The sequence below is a fragment of the Oncorhynchus mykiss genome, chromosome 16, assembly GCF_057628025.1.
Source record: "Oncorhynchus mykiss isolate SJ-2025 chromosome 16, ASM5762802v1, whole genome shotgun sequence".
Classification (NCBI taxonomy): domain Eukaryota; kingdom Metazoa; phylum Chordata; class Actinopteri; order Salmoniformes; family Salmonidae; genus Oncorhynchus; species Oncorhynchus mykiss.
The window spans coordinates 32,241,897-32,262,609 of NC_143037.1; the positions used below are offsets into that span (position 1 = coordinate 32,241,897).

The following is a 20,713-nucleotide window of genomic DNA, read 5'->3' on the forward strand; positions in this document are numbered from 1 at the left end:
TGGTACACTTCCTGCAGGCTCATCCTGACATGAACCTCCAGCATGACAATGCCATCAGCCATTCTGTGTGTGATTTCCTGTAAGACAGGAATGTCAGTGTTCTGCCATGGCCAGCGAAGAGCCCAGATCTCAATCCCATTGATCACGTCTGGAACCTGTTGGATCGGAGGTTGAGTGCTAGAGGCATTCCCCCCAGAAATGTCCGGGAACTTGCAAGGTGCCTTGGTGGAAGAGTGGGGTAAAATCTCACAGCAAGAACTGGAAAATCTGGTGCTGTCCATGAGGAGGAGATACACTGCAGTACTGATTGCAGCTAGTGTCCACAACAGATACTGACCTTCTTTTGATTTTGACCCCCCCCCCCCCCTTTGTTCAGGGACACATTATTCAATTTCTGTTAGTCACATGTCTGTGGAACTTGTTCAGTTTGTTTCAAGTTGTTGAATCTTATGTTCATACAAATATTTACACGTGTTGATGAAAATGAACACAGTTGACAGTGAGAGGACGTTTCTTTTTTTGCTGAGTTTAGTTGAATATCTGGGGTATCAGCATTTGTGGGTTCGATTACATGCTCAAAATGGCCAGAAACAAAGATCTTTCTTCTGAAACTCGTCAGTCCATTCTTGTTCTGAGAAATGAAGGATATTCCATGCAAAAATTGCCAAGAAACTGAAGATCTCATACAACGCTTTGTACTACTCCCTTCACAGAACACCGCAGACTGGCTCTAACCAGAATAGAAAGAGGAGTAGGAGGCCCCGGTGCACAACTGAGTAAGAGGACAAGTACATTAGAGTGTCTAGTTTGAGAAACCTCACAACTCCTCAACTAGCAGCTTCATTAAATGGTACCCGCAAAACACCAGTCTCAATGTCAACTGTGAAGAGGTGACTCCGGGATGCTGGCCTTCTAGGCAGAGTTCCTCTGTCCAGTGTCTGTTCTTTTGCCAATCTTAATTTTTTTTTTTTATTGGCCAGTCTGTTATGGCTTTTTCTTTGCAACTCTGCCTAGAAGGCCAGCATGTTCCAAGTCTACAGCCTGTGTTTAACAGCTACCTTCAGACCCTCTCTTCAAAATAAATTGCATTATGTTGGCCTGCACTCAACTATTTTGTCCAGTGTTCTCACTAACAAACCAACATGTTTCCCCAAAATATTGCTGTACTTATTACTGAATACTTTATATTGGTTACTAGTAATTTACAGAGTTCTGGTGGTTATCACAGACAATGGGTTACACACATCATATGAACTCAAATAAATTGTTTGGTACATTTTTTTTAGTATTTGAGTTTAAATATTAGTTCAATGTAACTACAGTACTGTAAGTATAGTGGAGACAGAGGCTACTTACAGTTGGCGTCGATGAGGTCTTTGCCAGGTCCTGGGGACGTGGGCTGGACACAGTACTGACACAGACAGTCTTTGCCATTGAAGGTGACCCTATCCCCAGCAGGAAATGGTCGTCTGTGGGAGAGACAGAAAGATACATGGACTAATGATCAGACACCAGACGGATATAGACAGATGTGTAGCACGGGTCACATTAGGGTACATCAGTTTGGGAATATTCAGTGTATTGATTAACAGTGTATGATGAGGTGAATGTGTGTCAGCATTGTTGGAGTGAGCCGATTAACCCATTTGAAGACCAACACAATCAATGCAGACGAGGATGCAGGCAGGATGATAAGAGTAAAATGAATGTGAACAATAAGAGTAATGAGATGGATAATGAGTAATTCTGCTAGCTCTTGACCAGGGCTCCTTTGAAAAGGAGATTCTTACTTGCAGATGGTGCAGACAAAGCAGGCAGGGTGGTAAGTCTTGCCTAGGGCAGTGACCACCTCTCCCTCCACAAAGTCCCTACAGCCGTTGCAGCGTGTACCGTGCATTCGCTGGTAGTCCAGGGTACACAGGTAGTCTCCATTTTTCATGAAGAAGCCTCCGTGAGCCAGGTCACAGCCACACACTGCAGGGACGCAACAGAAGTCATGCTATTCATCTATCCTCCTTGCATCCATATATATACAGTGCCTTGCGAAAGTATTCGGTCCCCTTGAACTTTGCGACCTTTTGCCACATTTCAGGCTTCAAACATAAAGATATAAAACTGTATTTTTTTGTGAAGAATCAACAACAAGTGGGACACAATCATGAAGTGGAACGACATTTATTGGATATTTCAAACTTTTTTAACAAATCAAAAACTGAAAAATTGGGCGTGCAAAATTATTCAGCCCCTTTACTTTCAGTGCAGCAAACTCTCTCCAGAAGTTCAGTGAGGATCTCTGAATGATCCAATGTTGACCTAAATGACTAATGATGATAAATACAATCCACCTGTGTGTAATCAAGTCTCCGTATAAATGCACCTGCACTGTGATAGTCTCAGAGGTCCGTTAAAAGCGCAGAGAGCATCATGAAGAACAAGGAACACACCAGGCAGGTCCGAGATACTGTTGTGAAGAAGTTTAAAGCCGGATTTGGATACAAAAAGATTTCCCAAGCTTTAAACATCCCAAGGAGCACTGTGCAAGCGATAATATTGAAATGGAAGGAGTATCAGACCACTGCAAATCTACCAAGACCTGGCCGTCCCTCTAAACTTTCAGCTCATACAAGGAGAAGACTGATCAGAGATGCAGCCAAGAGGCCCATGATCACTCTGGATGAACTGCAGAGATCTACAGCTGAGGTGGGAGACTCTGTCCATAGGACAACAATCAGTCGTATATTGCACAAATCTGGCCTTTATGGAAGAGTGGCAAGAAGAAAGCCATTTCTTAAAGATATCCATAAAAAGTGTTGTTTAAAGTTTGCCACAAGCCACCTGGGAGACACACCAAACATGTGGAAGAAGGTGCTCTGGTCAGATGAAACCAAAATTGAACTTTTTGGCAACAATGCAATAAGTTATGTTTGGCGTAAAAGCAACACAGCTGAACACACCATCCCCACTGTCAAACATGGTGGTGGCAGCATCATGGTTTGGGCCTGCTTTTCTTCAGCAGGGACAGGGAAGATGGTTAAAATTGATGGGAAGATGGATGGAGCCAAATACAGGACCATTCTGGAAGAAAACCTGATGGAGTCTGCAAAAGACCTGAGACTGGGATGGAGATTTGTCTTCCAACAAGACAATGATCCAAAACATAAAGCAAAATCTACAATGGAATGGTTCAAAAATAAACATATCCAGGTGTTAGAATGGCCAAGTCAAAGTCCAGACCTGAATCCAATCGAGAATCTGTGGAAAGAAATGAAAACTGCTGTTCACAAATGCTCTCCATCCAACCTCACTGAGCTCGAGCTGTTTTGCAAGGAGGAATGGGAAAAAATTTCAGTCTCTCGATGTGCAAAACTGATAGAGACATACCCCAAGCGACTTACAGCTGTAATCGCAGCAAAAGGTGGCGCTACAAAGTATTAACTTAAGGGGGCTGAATAATTTTGCACGCCCAATTTTTCAGTTTTTGATTTGTTAAAAAAGTTTGAAATATCCAATAAATGTCGTTCCACTTCATGATTGTGTCCCACTTGTTGTTGATTCTTCACAAAAAAATACAGTTTTATATCTTTATGTTTGAAGCCTGAAAGGTCGCAAAGTTCAAGGGGGCCGAATACTTTCGCAAGGCACTGTATGTATATATATATATATATATATATATATATATATATATATATATATATATATATATAGCCGTTGTAAATGAGAACTTGTTCTCAACTGGCCTACCTGGTTAAATAAAGGTGAACAAAAAAAAAATATCCATCCAATCATCTGTGGTAGAAATACAACATTATGTTAAGCACATTACTTTTATATTAGAATGTATTCCTATTTACATTCTCACTGCCTTTTTCTGAGATGAGCCTCTGAGGTTTAACAGTCGATATATGATGGTTTGGTGAGAAGACATGAGCAGTGTCTGTGAAATGATGATCTGTCTGCCAGAGTGAGGCGAACCCTCCCTCTAGGTTATTAATGAATACTGGACTTCATAAATTTAAGGGAAGGACCTAATGTCCCATGTTGTATTAGTAGTTTTGGATATACAAGTAGTAAATGACCTAGAGATGGATATTTGGCACCATGTAAATATCTTGTAAATATGAGCACACAATGTACCTGTGTAAAATTTCACATATGTTTTTTGTTACGAGGACTGAGGATGACTATAAAGAGTTGTTTCCGAACCCTGCTTATTTGGGCTTTAACGGTCACCCAATGGTGTAGAGTTAACGCTCCATTACTGCACTAATTATTCATAAAGTTTGATGGTTTTGAGGAAATCTGAAAATCCATTTGTTGATCTTCCATGTGTACGACTGCAGGAATGTGTGTTTGTGTCTCCATTTGACAAAGGGTATGACAACAAAACAATCCCAAAAATAAAATGCCAATACCTCTGTGGATATGTAAGGTTAAGTATGTGTTGTATTTCCAGAGACAAGAACAATATCTTCCACCTTCAAATAAATCAATTATTAAGATGCCCCCTCCTGGGGTCTTCCCCTATTAGATTGCTAGCACTGCTGTATTTTGCACTTGTAAATAATGTATTATTTTTACACATGTATGTTTTGGGATGTACACTAGTGTCTATTAATAACAAACTGTTGTAGCCCTTTCCTGCAGTCAATGACCAAATACACCCTCTTCTGTTATTTATATTTTTAATTATTTCATAATTAATAAAGCTTATTTTAAAAAAAACTGACAAATTCAGTGTTTCTATGTCGAACTGTTTTGCTATATTTCAGTCTTCTGTGATGTATATAAAGTGTAAAATTGTGATGCTAATAAAAAACGTAATACATTTCAACTACAGTGGGGAGAGCAAGTATTTGATACACTGCCGATTTTGCAGGTTTTCCTACTTACACAAGTATGTAGAGGTCTGTCATTTTTATCATAGGTACACTTCAACTGTGAGAGACGGAATCTAAAACAAAAATCCAGAAAATCACATTGTATGATTTTTAAGGTGTAGTAAACAAAGAAAAAATAATTATTAAGAGGGAAAACCATGGGTGGAGTAGGCATTGTGGTGCTCATGTCATTTTCCTTTCATTATACTCTGAAAGTGATTACACAACATTATTATACACCATAACTCCTGGGTGTTCTCCGCCAGCAGAGGGCCTGTGCTACTTCTCCCCACATCCTATTCATCCACCTCGGTGGAAACGACTTGGAATACAGCAAGGTGAATTTAATGGTGGTCATCCGAATGTTTTCCGGGACAACGGTGGTTCCGTAGGGGTGGAGTGCATCTGACAGATGAGGGCAATGCTCTCCTCTGTAGCAGCAAGATGGAGAAGGGTGTAATTGCAGCCCACAATTCAGGGCTTGCATGTGGAATGCCCACATTCCTGCACCCGAGGAACCCCTCTTCATACTTCTATTGATCCATTTTTACGCTAGTTCCACAGGCAGGAGCACTCCAGTGCAATAGGTGGCGGTAATGCACCATAACGTTGGATACCAACCTCCTTTAAACCCCATAGAAGAAGAGGTGGGGGCAACAACGCCGGTAGGTGGCTAGCTAGCTAGGACAACGGTAGTCCTTACTGGCTCACCTTAGTTGGCTAGCTAACTGGCAATAGTAGCCAAGGATGTTAGCCATCTTATTTGTGCTTATTACACACAGGTGTCAAGTGTCAAGGCCAACTGTTTACACAGATTACTTCATCCATGTGAAAAACCTTCCATAGCAAAATATAGCTAGATTCCTTTCCTTGTAGTTTGCCTCTAATCCAACTGGTGTTAGCTGGGAACTAGCACTGTTGCTGTGCAACCCAAGTGCTTTGTTCCAGTTTTAGAACTCTTGAGATTCAGCTGAAAATATGTTAGCATTGTCAGAAATGCTACGAAAATGTAGCACATCATTGGTTCTTAATGGACGGAAATGTGAGATCGATAAATTAATAATGTAATAAAAACTGTTGCACCTACAAACGTATTCAGTCCAAATGGATCCAAGTCTAATTGTTACCTTATGGACGCTGTAGCCTCGTTTTAATCCGACGTCTAGAATTTGAGCTAAATTTGTGCAAAACATTGTCTGACGACTCTAATGCTAATGACCCTGTCAAAAAATACAGTATAGTGGTTCTCGGTAACGTCTGAACTGATCATGACGAGAGGTGGGGAGTGTGTTGTGTGGGTTATCGTCATTGGAGACGACATCGTGATGTGACATGATGGCACACAAGAACGGAGTCGGTCAGTGACATCCCGAGTCATTTTAATATTTCTATTTGCTATGGCCTATTTCAATAAATATGGTATACCGAATGTAGTCTAGACAGAGCGGAGAATTCCACCAAAGCAGAGCAAAATGTCCCGTCAGAAAATACATCTCTCGGGCTTATTCGGACACTTCCTAACTTTCTTGTGTTTAGCTGTTTAATTAAAAAACAGAGACTATATACCCTTCTCTCTCCCTTTGAAAGGTTTTGACTATAACTTGGGGCTATATGCTTTCATCGTTTTATCTATCGAACAATGAATGAATCTGGAGTTACATCTCAAAAAGTTGTTTGCATAGCCTAAAAACATAAGGTAGCAAGGGGACTAATAATAAGAGAACAAACAACATCAATAGCCGATAGAAAAATCATTGTGAAGTTTAAGCAGAGTGCAAAATATACAGTGCATTCGGAAAGTATTCAGACCCCTTCACTTTTTCCACATTTTGTTACATTACAGCCTCATTCGAAAATTGATAAGAAAAATATATATTTAATCCATCTACACACAATACCTCAATGACAAAGCGTAGTATTCAGATCCTTTGCCATGAGACTCAATTGAGCTCAGGTGCATCCTGTTTCCTTTGATCATCCTTGAGATGTTTCTACAACTTGATTGGAGTCCACCTGTGGTAAATTCAATTGATTGGATATGATTTGTAAAGGCACATGCCTGTCTATATAAGGCCCCACAGCTGACAATGCATGTCAGAGCAAAAACAAAGCAATGAGGTTGAAGAAATTGTCCGTAGAGCTCTGAGACAGGATTGTGTCGAGGCACAGAACTGGGGAAAGGTACAAAACAAATTCTGCAACATTGAAGGTCCAAAAGAACACAGTTGCCTACATTGTTCTTAAATGGAAGCATCATGCTGTGGGGATGTTTTTCAGTGGCACGGACTGGGAGACTAGTCAGGATCGAGGGAAAGATGAACGGAGCAAAGTACAGAGAGATCCTTGATGAAAACCTGCTACAGACTGGCGTGAAGGTTCACCTTCCAACAAGATAATGACTAAGCACACAGCCAAGACAACGCAGGAGTGGGACAAGTCTCTGAATGTCCTTGACTGGCCCAGCCAGACCTCAGACTTGAACCCGATCGAACATCCCTGGAGAGACCTGAAAATAGCTGCACAGCGACGCTCCCCATCCAACCTGACAGAGCTTGAGAGGATCTGCAGAGAAGAATGGGAGAAACTCCCCAAATACAGGTGTGCCAAGCTTGTAGCATCATAGCTAAGACTCGAGGCTGTAATTGCTGCCAAACGTGCTTCAACAAAGTACTGAGAAAAGGGTCTGAATACTTATGTAAATGTAATTATTTTTTTGCAAAAATTTCTAAAAACCTGTTTTTGCTTTGTTATTATGGGTTATTGTGTGTAGATTGATAAGGAGGGGAAAACAATTTAATCCATTTTGTAATAAGGCTGTAACTTAACAAAATGTGGAAAAAGTGAAGGGGTCTGAATACACTGTACCTTGACATTTGGGGGTCTTTATGCTTTAAACGGGACATCCTGTGTGTGCAGGCCCTTACACTTTTTTTATGGGCCTAATGGTAAAGACATGTAATTTAACACAACACAATCTTTTGTTATGATTCGTCCAGTTGTAGCGCGCTATTTTGCGCTATAGCTCAATGCTGCTTTTAATTTTCTTAAAAATTAATTGGCGGATGGCCAATAAGGGGCAATACCATTGTACATAACCACAATGGGACAACGGTTGACATCACCCAACCCTATATTGTACTATGCTACACTGAAAAGAAAGTGTCAATAATCTGAATCCCAATATTGCCCATATGAGGAAAGTTCATTCCAGAACATCAAGGTTCCTTCGCTGACAATTTACAGATATTGCTTATTGTATTTGTAATTCAGCATTCCAATTGGCCTCCATTACTTATTTAGTGCAGTATTTTTGACCAGGTCCCATGTCAATGTAGCCTACATAAACTCATCCTCACTCTGAATTGACTTTCACATACAGCTTAGTTACTTTCAACTAGTCAATGTTATTTAGGTAGTCTACGCAAATGAGTATGGACGCTGATCAATGTCTAAATGTGTTGACCTGATATCTCAGTTGAAACGAACACAGCTTGTTTCCAAAGCTAAGCAGGGTACATAGAGGTAGGTATTTGGATGGTAGACTTGTTCTCACTGAAATCGGCCTCGCAGCCTTCGTCAGAGCTTTATGTTTTATGTATCGGCCATGAGGCCCCTAAATACAGTGCCTTGCGAAAGTATTCGGCCCCCTTGAACTTTGCGACCTTTTGCCACATTTCAGGCTTCAAACATAAAGATATAAAACTGTATTTTTTTGTGAAGAATCAACAACAAGTGGGACACAATCATGAAGTGGAACGACATTTATTGGATATTTCAAACTTTTTTAACAAATCAAAAACTGAAAAATTGGGCGTGCAAAATGATTCAGCCCCCTTAAGTTAATACTTTGTAGCGCCACCTTTTGCTGCGATTACAGCTGTAAGTCGCTTGGGGTATGTCTCTATCAGTTTTGCACATCGAGAGACTGAAATTTTTTCCCATTCCTCCTTGCAAAACAGCTCGAGCTCAGTGAGGTTGGATGGAGAGCATTTGTGAACAGCAGTTTTCAGTTCTTTCCACAGATTCTCGATTGGATTCAGGTCTGGACTTTGACTTGGCCATTCTAACACCTGGATATGTTTATTTTTTAACCATTCCATTGTAGATTTTGCTTTATGTTTTGGATCATTGTCTTGTTGGAAGACAAATCTCCATCCCAGTCTCAGGTCTTTTGCAGACTCCATCAGGTTTTCTTCCAGAATGGTCCTGTATTTGGCTCCATCCATCTTTCCATCAATTTTAACCATCTTCCCTGTCCCTGCTGAAGAAAAGCAGGCCCAAACCATGATGCTGCCACCACCATGTTTGACAGTGGGGATGGTGTGTTCAGCTGTGTTGCTTTTACGCCAAACATAACGTATTGCATTCTTGCCAAAAAGTTCAATTTTGGTTTCATCTGACCAGAGCACCTTCTTCCACATGTTTGGTGTGTCTCCCAGGTGGCTTGTGGCAAACTTTAAACAACACTTTTTATGGATATCTTTAAGAAATGGCTTTCTTCTTGTCACTCTTCCATAAAGGCCAGATTTGTGCAATATACGACTGATTGTTGTCCTATGGACAGTCTCCCACCTCAGCTGTAGATCTCTGCAGTTCATCCAGAGTGATCATGGGCCTCTTGGCTGTATCTCTGATCAGTCTTCTCCTTGTATGAGCTGAAAGTTTAGAGGGACGGCCAGGTCTTGGTAGATTTGTAGTGGTCTGATACTCCTTCCATTTCAATATTATCGCTTGCACAGTGCTCCTTGGGATGTTTAAATCTTGGGAAATCTTTTTGTATCCAAATCCGGCTTTAAACTTCTTCACAACAGTATCTCGGACCTGCCTGGTGTGTTCCTTGTTCTTCATGATGCTCTCTGCGCTTTTAACGGACCTCTGAGACTATCACAGTGCAGGTGCATTTATACGGAGACTTGATTACACACAGGTGGATTGTATTTATCATCATTAGTCATTTAGGTCAACATTGGATCATTCAGAGATCCTCACTTAACTTCTGGAGAGAGTTTGCTGCACTGAAAGTAAAGGGGCTGAATCATTTTGCACGCCCAATTTTTCAGTTTTTGATTTGTTCAAAAAGTTTGAAATATCCAATAAATGTCGTTCCACTTCATGATTGTGTCCCACTTGTTGTTGATTCTTCACAAAAAAATACAGTTTTATATCTTTATGTTTGAAGCCTGAAATGTGGCAAAAGGTCGCAAAGTTCAAGGGGGCCGAATACGTTCGCAAGGCACTGTATACCCCTGTTCTTAAAGGCCGCAGAGTCTGCAACACCACTAAGCAAGGGGCACCATGAAGACCAAGGAGCTCTCCAAACCAGTCATGGACAAAGTTGTGGAGAAGTACAGATCAGGGTTGGGTTAAAAAAAAATATCCAAAACATTGAACATCCCAAGGATCCATTTTCTAAAAATTTAAAGAATATGGCACCACAACAAACCTGCCAAGCGAAGGCCGCCCACCAAAACTCACAGACCAGGCAAGGAGGGCATTAATCAGAGAGGCAATAAAGAGACCAACGATAACACTGAAGGAGCTGCAAAGCTCCACAGCGGAGATTGGAGTAACTGTCCATAGAACCACTTTAAGCCGTATACTCGACAGAGCTGGGCTTTACGGAAGAAAAAAATAAGCAAATACATTTGGTGTTTGGCCAAAAGGCATGTAGGAGACTCCCCAATCATATGGAAGAAGGTACTCTGGTCAGATGAGACTGAAATTTAGCTTTTTGGCTATCAAGGAAAATTATATGTCTGGCGCAAACCAACAACTCCCCCCAAGACACCATCCCCACAGTGAAGCATAGTGGGGGCAGAATCATGCTATGGGGATGGTTTTCATCAGCAGGGATTGGGAAACTGGTCAGAATTGAAGGAATGATGGATGGCGCTAAATACAGGAAAATTCTTGAGGGGAACCTGTTTGTCTTCCAGAGATTTGAGACTGGGACAGAGCTTCACCTTCCAGCAGGACAATGCCCCTAAGTATATTTCTAAAGCAACACTCGAGTGGTTTAAGGGGAAACATTTAAATCTCTTGGAATGGCCTAGTCAAAGCCCAGACCTCAATCCAATTGAGAAACTGTGGTATGACAAAGATTGCTGTACACCAGCGGAACCCATCCAATTTGAAGGAGCTGGAGCAGTTTGTCTTGAAGAATGGGCAAAAATCCCAGTGACTAGATGTGCCAAGCTTATTGAGACATACCCCTAGAGACTTGCAGCTGTAATTGCTGCAAAAGGTGGCTCTACGAAGTATTGACTTTGGGGGGTGAATAGTTAACCACACTCAAGTTTGCATTGTTTTATTTCTTGTTTGTTCCCCAATAAAACATATATTGCTTCTTCAATGTGGTATGCATGTTGTGTAAATGAAATGATACAAACCCCCCAAAAATCTATTTTATTTCCAGGTTGTAAGGCAACAAAATAGGAAAAATGCCAAGGGGGGTGAATACTTTTGCAAGCCACTGTAATTAAATCTAAAATTCAACCACCCACTTGAATTACGTTTCTATTTGGAATTTAACACCATTTCAATGGTTACATAGTTCTGATGATTTTGTTGAAATTATATTGATGAAACAACCTGTTAGTCAAGTTAAAGGAAGACTCAGCAAAATGACGTTGCCATGGCAGATATTGAGATGAGTGAGATGCAAGACTTCGCTCAAACACACAGTATCTGCGCATGTGCACGGGTTCACTTCAAGCTGTTCACATTGTGATAGCCACTCGACCAAAAACAGCAATGAAGTTGAGCCTCATGCTTTAACGCTCTTAGTTGTTGCGGAAATGTACCTACTACGCTGTTTACTTTCTGCATTTATGCCATATAACTGAATCTAAGTCCATGTATATAAATTGAAGTTTTACCCTGATTTCAATGTTTACAACACTGGTTGAAATTAGATGAAAACAATACTGGTTAATGACTTTTTCAAATCCAATGTATTTACCATGATGATTCCACATCACAATACATTGACAAATTATGTTGATTCAACCTATGTGTGCCCAGTGGGAATTGAGCCTGGGGACGAGGTTATCTCCAACTAGGAGTGTCACAACTGCCACCATTCACTTAATGAATGACAGTTAAACCTCAAGGTATTTATCTTGGCCCAGCAGCTCTGCAGACTCAAAATAGACTATCTGTGGCTGGGGATTTACCATGGCCTGTTAGTTCTCAGTCAGTCAGCACAGCCCAGACCTCTACAGTCAATACAGCCTGCTGGTCGTCAACAGTGTGAAGGAAGATCTATGGCCCCGCACACACTCAGGTTTCACAATTGGATGTACAACTGATTTTTTTTGTTGATACAATAGAGAGTAGGTCTGCACAAAAATCTTTACACAACCATTGTGTGGTGTCTCCACAACGTTTATGTAATTATTTGTGTGCAGCTCTGTTGTATGAAAACAGTTGCGTCAAATGCTGTATACATCAGTGGTAAAAACAATGTGTGGGACTAGATCATCCATGGCTCTCGAACTAGTCTCTTTCCAACAGACGTCTTAAAGCAGCACGCTCTGAGACTGCATGCAAGGCTACTCTCTACCAGCACCTATACCCAGATATCCTTACATGGCTTTAGTCAGTGGGTTTGGATGGATGATTTCAAAGAGAAAGTTCGATTGCCCATATCACTCCCATAGATTTTTAGCTAGCGGTGGCTAAATTTAGCTGAAGTTTGTATTGGTTGTTTTCGGTGGTCCCTTAACCTAACATCAAGTTGTAAAACCCTGAACTTCCTCTTTAAATGGTCCAACCACAGAGGTCTGAGAGGACCTATGGTGCTGTTGTATTTCTATCTGTTGTAGGATCTGATCAATTACCATTGACCTATATCCCATCATGGGTCAGCTCCCTGTTATCCTCAACTTGAAGATCACTGATCTGTTATTATGTCACAATATTATGTGACCTATTACACTTATATTGCACTTTGTTTTGCATATTTCATTAGTATGCAGAGAGGTTGAGTTGTATAAATGTGACAGAATAACAGTTCTGTGTTTAATAAAACTCTTTCAGTTTAAAGAGACAGTGTTTTGGCAGGTCGGAGACAACTTAATTATAGCCATACAATTACCATATGAGTAATGTACATGTACATTGTGCAATTACAAAAGAGAGCATGACAAAAGTCCTACCGCATTGGAAAAAGCCAGAGAACTGAGGACTAGGAGCCTGGGACGGTTCAATGCTTGAGATAACTAGGTCTAATCGTCCTTATGTAACGAGCCACATTCAATCCCAGGGATGAATAGGACAGAGAGAGAGAATAACGTTTAATTGGATCAAGGCTCAGAGTTGCAGGTGTGACAAGATTAGTTCTTTACCAAATCGATTTCAGTCAGAGGTACAGTATATGTGTGTGCCAAATGACATCCTATTCTCTAGTGCACTACTTTTGACCAGAATCCATAGGGCTCTGGTCAAAAGTGGTGCACTATGTAGGGAATATGGTGCCATTTGGGACGCACAGATATTTAATTGGTCCTCAGACCACCTCATCTAAAGTAGGTTTAGGCCACACAGGCCAGGCTGGTTTGCATGCCAGGTAACGGTGTTTGGCGTTATCATGGCTTGTGTTTGTCTCCCTATGTGAGAAGCTGCGAGTTATAAACCATTCGTATTTGAAAGTGAAATGCATGCACAGTGCCAAGATGAGCTTTTCTCTGCATGCAATGAGTTCCTTTATAGACAGTCACGCACAAATACCATGTGGGGTTTGTGTCCTGTGTCTGTGTGTACGTGTACACGTGTGCATGTGAACAGTATTTGCATGTGCAGGAGTGGCACTGTGGGAGTATGTTACAACCAATTTTTCTGGAGACAACACATCAGAAAGTACTCTATCACAGAGATCTCAATAGAACCATGCACACAATTTTAGCATAATGAGTATGTCTGGATGACATACGTGTAGGAGGGAGCATGTTGCAACAACAATCCAAATTAAGTTAAAGTGGGTGTCCCAAATGGTACCCTATTCCATATATAGTACACTACTTTTGGCTAAGGCTCATAGGGCTATGGTCAATAGTAGTGCACTGTGAAGGGTTTCAACTGTTTCAACAACTTTCAACTGTTCTGCCTGCGGCTATGGAATCCTGACCTGTTCACCGGATGTGCTACCTGTCCCAGACCTGTTTTCAACTCTCTAGAGACAGCAGGAGCGGTAGAGATACTCTTAATGATCGGCTATGAAAAGCCAACTGACATTTAATCCTGAGGTGCTGACTTGCTGCCCCCTCGACAACTACTGTGATTATTATTATTTGACCATGCTGGTCATTTATGAACATTTGAACATCTTGGCCATGTTCTGTTATAATCTCCACCCGGCACAGCCAGAAGAGGACTGGCCACCCCTCATAGCCTGGTTCATCTCTAGGTTTCTTCCTAGGTACTGGCCTTTCTAGGGAGTTTTTTCTAGCCACCGTGCTTCTACACCTGCATTGCTTGCCGTTTGGGGTTTTAGGCTGGGTTTCTGTACAGCACTTTGATATATCAGCTGATGTAAGAAGGGCTATATTTGAGAGACCTAAGACAACATGGCATGGTAGCAACACATGACAACAACATGGTAGCAACACAACATGGTAGCAGCACAAAACATGGTACAAACATTATTGGGCACAGACAACAGCACAAAGGGCAAGAAGGTGGAGACAATACACCACGCAAAGCAACCACAACTGTCAGTAAGAGTGTCCATGATTGAGTTTTTGAATGAAGAGCTTGAGATAAAACTGTCTAGTTTGAGTGTTTGTTCCAGCTTGGTCCAGTCGCTAGCTGCAATAAACTGAAAAGACCCAGAGATGTGTGCACTTTGGGGACCTTTAACTGAATGTGACTGGCAGAACGGGTGTTGTATGTGGAGGATGAGGGCTGCAGTAGATATCTCAGATAGGGGGGAGTGAGGCCTAATACCCTGACGACACTGCTCGCATCGCGTGAGCGAGCATTGCAAAATAAATGTAGAAATCTATGTTATTAATTTACTGCACCCACACTGCTCACCCGCATCAGCGAGCATCTGCGTTGCCAAGGGCTAAAATAATCTATTTCTGACGCAGATCGCGCTGCAAGTCCTGCCTCTCCCATCTCCTCATTGGTTTATATAAGCAGGTACCCACGTGCCATCTCCTCATTGGTTATTCCCACCTGGGTGATTGAAAGACAAACTGTTTTGCCGGTTGTCGTGGTAATACTATGAAATTTTAGATGCCAATCACTATATAAGTTCAAAGATGAAAAAGCCTGGAAGGAGGAGAGATGACTAGAAATGATTCGGTTGACCGTTTTATGTGTGGATTAATTGTCAGAGTAGAGGACCTTGTGCATTTCAGGTAAAATAACAACCTAATGTTTATGTCCAAGGACAAATTAGCTAGCAACAGCAAATTGCTAAATTGCCATAAATGTTTAATGCTTTTCGACCTGTCCCCAAATGAATGTCATTGGTTCAGAGTTTGTTTTGATATTTTAACCTGCGTGTCGGGATCGCGTTTGGTGTAGGGGGACAAAATAAATGTATGCACGATGGCGCACGTGCGCAGCCGGTTTGGGTTCCGTGTAAGAGTGTTTTATAAATTAACATCAACCAGTGGGTCTTGCAATGGGTTTACAGAGTTTACAGAGTATAGAGTGCAGTGATGCTTCCTATAAGGGGCATTGGTGGAAAATCTGATGGCCGAATGGTAAAGAACATCTAGCCGCTCGAGAGCACCCTTACCTGCCGATCTATGAATGATGTCTCCGTAATCTTTTTGATTTATCTCATTTACAACTGCGAACCTGGCGTAATCTAGCGTAGGTAGGATGGTCATTGAATCAGGGTTAATTTGGCAGCTGGGGTGAGAGGAGCGATTACAATAGAGGAAACAAGTCTAGATTTAACTTTAGCCTGTGCTGAGAGATGGACAGTGTCTAGCCATACTCCCAAGTACTTGTAAGAGGTGACCATCTCAAGCTCTTCACCCTCAGAGGTATTAATCACACCTGTGGGGAGAGGAACATTCTTCACATGACCTTTGTTTTGAAGGTGTTCAGAACAAGGTTAAGGGTAGAGACACTAAGAAAGCTTGGTTGTAAAGCATTTAACACAACATTTGGGGAGGGGCGAGCTGAGTATAAGACTATCATTTGCATATAAATTGATGAGAGAGCTTCCTACTGCCTGAGCTATGTTGTTGATGTAAATTGAGAAGAGCGTAGGGCCAAGGATTAAGCCTTGGGGTACTCCCTTGGTTTTCTGACTTTATACACTACACTCTTTGAGAGAGGTAGTTAGCAAACCAGGCCAAAGAACCCTCAGAGACACCAATACTCCTTAGGAATGGAATGGTCTACCATATCAAAAGCTTTTTGCCAACTCAATAAAATTAGCAGCACAATATTGCTTAAAATCAAGGGAAATGGTGACATCATTGAGGACCTTTAAGGTTTCAGTGAAACATCCATAACCTGAGCGGAAACCAGATTGCATACCCGAGATAATAGTATAGACATTGAAAGCCAGTCAGTTGATTATGGACAAGTTTTTTTAAAAACTGGGCAAAATAGGCCTATAACAGTTAGGATCAGCTTGATCTCCCCCTTTACATAAATTACGAACCGTGACTGCCTTCCAAGCAACAGGAACCTTCCCAGAAAGGAGTGACAGGCTTGGCGATGATATGGTCAGCAACCTTAAAGAAGAAAGGGTCTAACCATCTGACCCAGATGTTTTTTGGGGGTCAAGTTTTAGGAGCTTCTTTAGCACCTCAGACTGCCTGCAGGGAGAGAATTTGTTGCGGGGCAGAGGACAATGAGGGAAAATCATCAGGCATAGTCGGGGTGGGAGATGAGGAAATATTGGACGGGCAAGGAGGCATGGCTGAGTCAAATAGCAATCCTGACTTAATGAAGTGGTGATTAAAGAGCTCAGCCATGTGCTTCTTGTCAGTAACAAGCACATCATCAACTTTAAGGGTCAATGGTAGCTGTGAGGAGGAGGGTTTATTCTCCAGGTCTTTAACTGTTTTCCAGAACTTCTTGGGGTTAGACCCACAGAGCGAACTGCTCCTTAAAGTACCTAACTTTGGCCTTCTGGATAGCCTGAGTGCACTTATTTCTCATTTGCTTGAACGAGAGCCAGTCAGCCTGAGTATGGGTGTGCCAAGCCTTTTGCTAAATGCAATTCTTGAGGTGGAGTAACTCTGCAAGATCACGGTCGAACCTCGGGCTGAACCTGTTTTTAATTCTAATTTTCTTTATGGGGGTGTGTTTGTTATCAAAAAATATCAAAAAAGAAGGTCCATGCTGATTCTATACCATTTTACAGAGGCCAGTTCATGAAGGAAGGCTTGCTCATGAAAGTTTTTTTAGCAAGCGTCTATGACAAATCAGGACAGGTCGTTTCACTGAGCAGCCATTACGAACACAGGCTGTAAAACAGGGATCACTAAGGTCATTACAGAAAACACCAGACTGATACCTATCACGATTATTTGTGAGGATAACATCAAGGAGAGTAGCTTTTCTGTGTGTTTGGAGTCATTCATTATGGAGTCCCATTGCTTTAGGACTTGGTCAGGTGGTTTAAGCATGTCCCAGTTTAGGTCACCTAGCAGGACAAATTCAGACTTTGTGTAAGGGGCCAGGAGAGCGCTTTTAGGGCAGTAGGATCTGATGACCTGGCTAGCTAACTAACTAATTGGTAGTCTCGCATTCCGGACTCAGTGCGCTCCATCCCCAGTCTGAGATGATACAGCAGCTGTGGGAAAAGAGTAACTAATTGGATGATCAATCTGTTTACTATCAGATTCACATCAAGGCACTTGTCACCTTTACACAACATGGGATAACAGGCCATCACACACTGTAGTCCTCTGGAACTTGGGTGAAGAAGCACAGACTGTGATCCATTGGGAACAGACGGCTTTAGTGACTTTGCACAGGGCTCACACTTGGGGCAGGGCTCACACATTAGTGACCAGACAATTTCAATGGAAGGAGGAGACAAGGACAAACAGCGACTTAACGGTCGCCGATGAGAGGACTAGCAACCATAATTGAAAATGTCCTAATATTATTCACTTCTGTGACACAACCACACGACAATCGATCGGGAGAGGGAAGCTTGTGCTAGCTAGCTTTGACATTGGCTAATAGTGCTGAGCGATAATTTTTGGATTCTTAAACAAGCAATTCACTGACATCGGTTAAATTTTTTGTGAGCTCAATGCATAGTTTCTCTAGAGTTAAAACAGATCAAGCACCAACTGTGATGTAGTGGGGAGTTGGTTTCCAACAGGCCAATATTCCAAATAGTTTAGAGCAGAAAATGTGGTAATTAACTACAATAACCATAATCCATTGTGCACACACTTGTCCGGTCTGTGTGTCTTTCACACCTGCTAAATAAAAGAAGAATGCGGGAAGAAAAAAGAATGCAGGATCAAGAGGGATAGAGATCAGTTGCTGCTCATGGTATGTCTACCTGAAAATACTTGATCTACATGATTGATAGTTGGTATTCAGCAGTCATAAAAGTATGCCTTATTTACTTAGAAAAACTACTAAAATAATGATTTAGTCAGACAGCATAGGCAGCAGCTCAATTAAGATGAGATGATGAATTGGAAATAAAGAATAAAGTAATCAAATAAAACAAATGTAATATACACAACTTAAATATTTTATTAAAGTAATTCTGCATTTAGACTAGGGACGCAAAACACTTCATACTATTTGGCATAGCGGAACAAGAAAGCAAGAAAGAGATTGATGGCAAAACCAAGCCTGCACGACGATATGCATTGCTATGGGGATTTCAGTAAACGAACAGTGCAAATTAACATCCGGTAGAAAACAACGCTACAGTAGAAGGCAAAAGTTTAAATGAAATTAAATCTCATTTTATTTGTTACATGCGCCGAATACAACAAGTGTAGACCTTAAAGTGAAATGCTTACTTACAAGCTCTTAAACAACAATGCAGTTAAGAAAATACCTAAAAAAAGTAAGAAATAAAAGTGACAAATAATTAAAGAGCAGCAGTAAAATAACAATAACGAGGCTATATACAGCGGGTGCCGGTACAGAGTCAATGTGCGGGGGCACCGGTTAGTCGAGGTAATTGAGGTAGTATGAACATGTAGGTAGAGTTATTAAAGTGACTAAAAGAGAGTAGCAGCAGCGTAGGGGGGGGGGGGGGGGGCAATGCAAATAGTCTGGGTAGCCATTTGATTAGATTTTCAGGAGTGTTATGGCTTGGGTGTAGAAGCTGTTTTAGAAGCCTCTTGGACCTAGACTTGGCGCTCCGGTACAACTTGCCGTGCTTTAGCTGAGAGAACAGTCGATGACTAGGATGGCTGGAGTCTTTGACAATTTTTAGGGCCTTTCTCTGACACCGCCTGGTATAGAACTCTAAATTACTTGAACTCTGGCGGGAAGTTCCGTCTACTGTGGCAGCTGACGGCCTTTACCGTTGTGCTCTCAGTAAAAACAAAAAAAAATATTGAATAAAAAAATTTAAAAAACGTATGTTTAAGAAAAGAATCGTACCGAAACCAAACCGAACTCAAAAAGCACTAATCCCTCAGCACTATTGTCTAACAACACAACTGCCATCATGCATGCTGTTTGAAGGCTACACTCACCCTGGGAGAGCTCAATGACTTGAATATGGATTATCGCTAAATCGGAGTCCCCAGTTACTGTACTTAGACCCTCAAATGATCTCCAGGGTTTGGTACTGTACTTACCTTTACAGGTGAAGCACTTCAGGTGGAAGTGCTTGGACTGGACACGCAGCACCTCACCCTTACATGGCTCCCCACACTTGTAGCACTGAATCAGAGGCTTCTCATTGGAATGGTGTGTGTCCTGCGCATGTGCCACTAGAATAGAACAGAGATAGACATGAACCACTATAATCACACACATTATAGGTCTGGTTTCCCGCACACAGACTAATCCTAGACTAGATTTAGAAGCATGTATAATGGAGATTCTCCATGTATACTGCTTTTTAGTCCAAGCGTGTAAAGCGTCTCAGTGCTAAAAGTGCTAGATCCAAAAGGCAAAACTGATCCTACATTAGCACTCCTACTATGAGATGCTTTAAGAATACGAGTCCTTGACTAGGCTAGGGCTGGGTGATATATATATATATATAAATTAATTCAATTAATTTGAATTTACACTACTGTTCAAAAGTTTGGGGTCACTTAGAAATGTCCTTGTTTTTGAAAGAAAAGCACATTTTTTGTCCATTAAAATAACATAAAATTTAGAAATACAATGTAGACATTGTTAATGTTGTAACTGACTATTGTAGCTGGAAATTAACTGACTATTGTAGCTGGAGATTTTTATGGACTATCTACATAGGCATACAGAGGCCCATTATCAGCAACCATCACTCCTGTGTTTCAATGGCACGCTAATCCAAGTTTATAATTTTGAAAGGCTAATTGATCATTAGAAAACCCTTTTGCAATTATGTTAGCACAGCTGAAAACTGTTGTCCATTAGAGTGTCTAGAAACAGACGCCTCACAAGTTCTTAACTGGCAGCTTAATTAAATAGTACCCGCAAAACACCAGTCTCAATGTCAACAGTGAAGAGGTGACTCCGGGATGCTGGCCTTCTAGGCACAGTTGCAAAGAAAAAGCCATATCTCAGTCTGGCCAATAAAAATAAAATATTAAAATTGGCAAAAGAACACAAACACTGGACAGAGAAACTTCAGTGCTGTTTACGCTGTGCACCTTCCTACTCACTCAGACACCCCTCCACCTGCCACCCACAACACAGATGAAAGATCACTTATT

General features: G+C 41.4%; 1 protein-coding gene across 3 annotated transcripts in view; it reads right to left on the reverse strand.

Annotated features, from left to right (window-relative positions):
• LOC110491807 (actin-binding LIM protein 1) overlaps nt 1-20,713 on the reverse strand; it is a 136,538-nt gene that overhangs the window by 65,857 nt on the left and 49,968 nt on the right. For all 3 annotated transcript variants that reach the window (XM_090202556.1, XM_090202557.1, XM_036946717.2), the window contains exons 2-4: nt 19,643-19,777; nt 1,791-1,974; nt 1,357-1,469 (exon numbers count right to left, since the gene is read on the reverse strand). In XM_090202556.1, the coding sequence (XP_090058682.1) occupies nt 1,357-1,469; nt 1,791-1,974; nt 19,643-19,777 (432 nt within the window). The remainder of the gene's footprint in view (nt 1-1,356; nt 1,470-1,790; nt 1,975-19,642; nt 19,778-20,713) is intronic.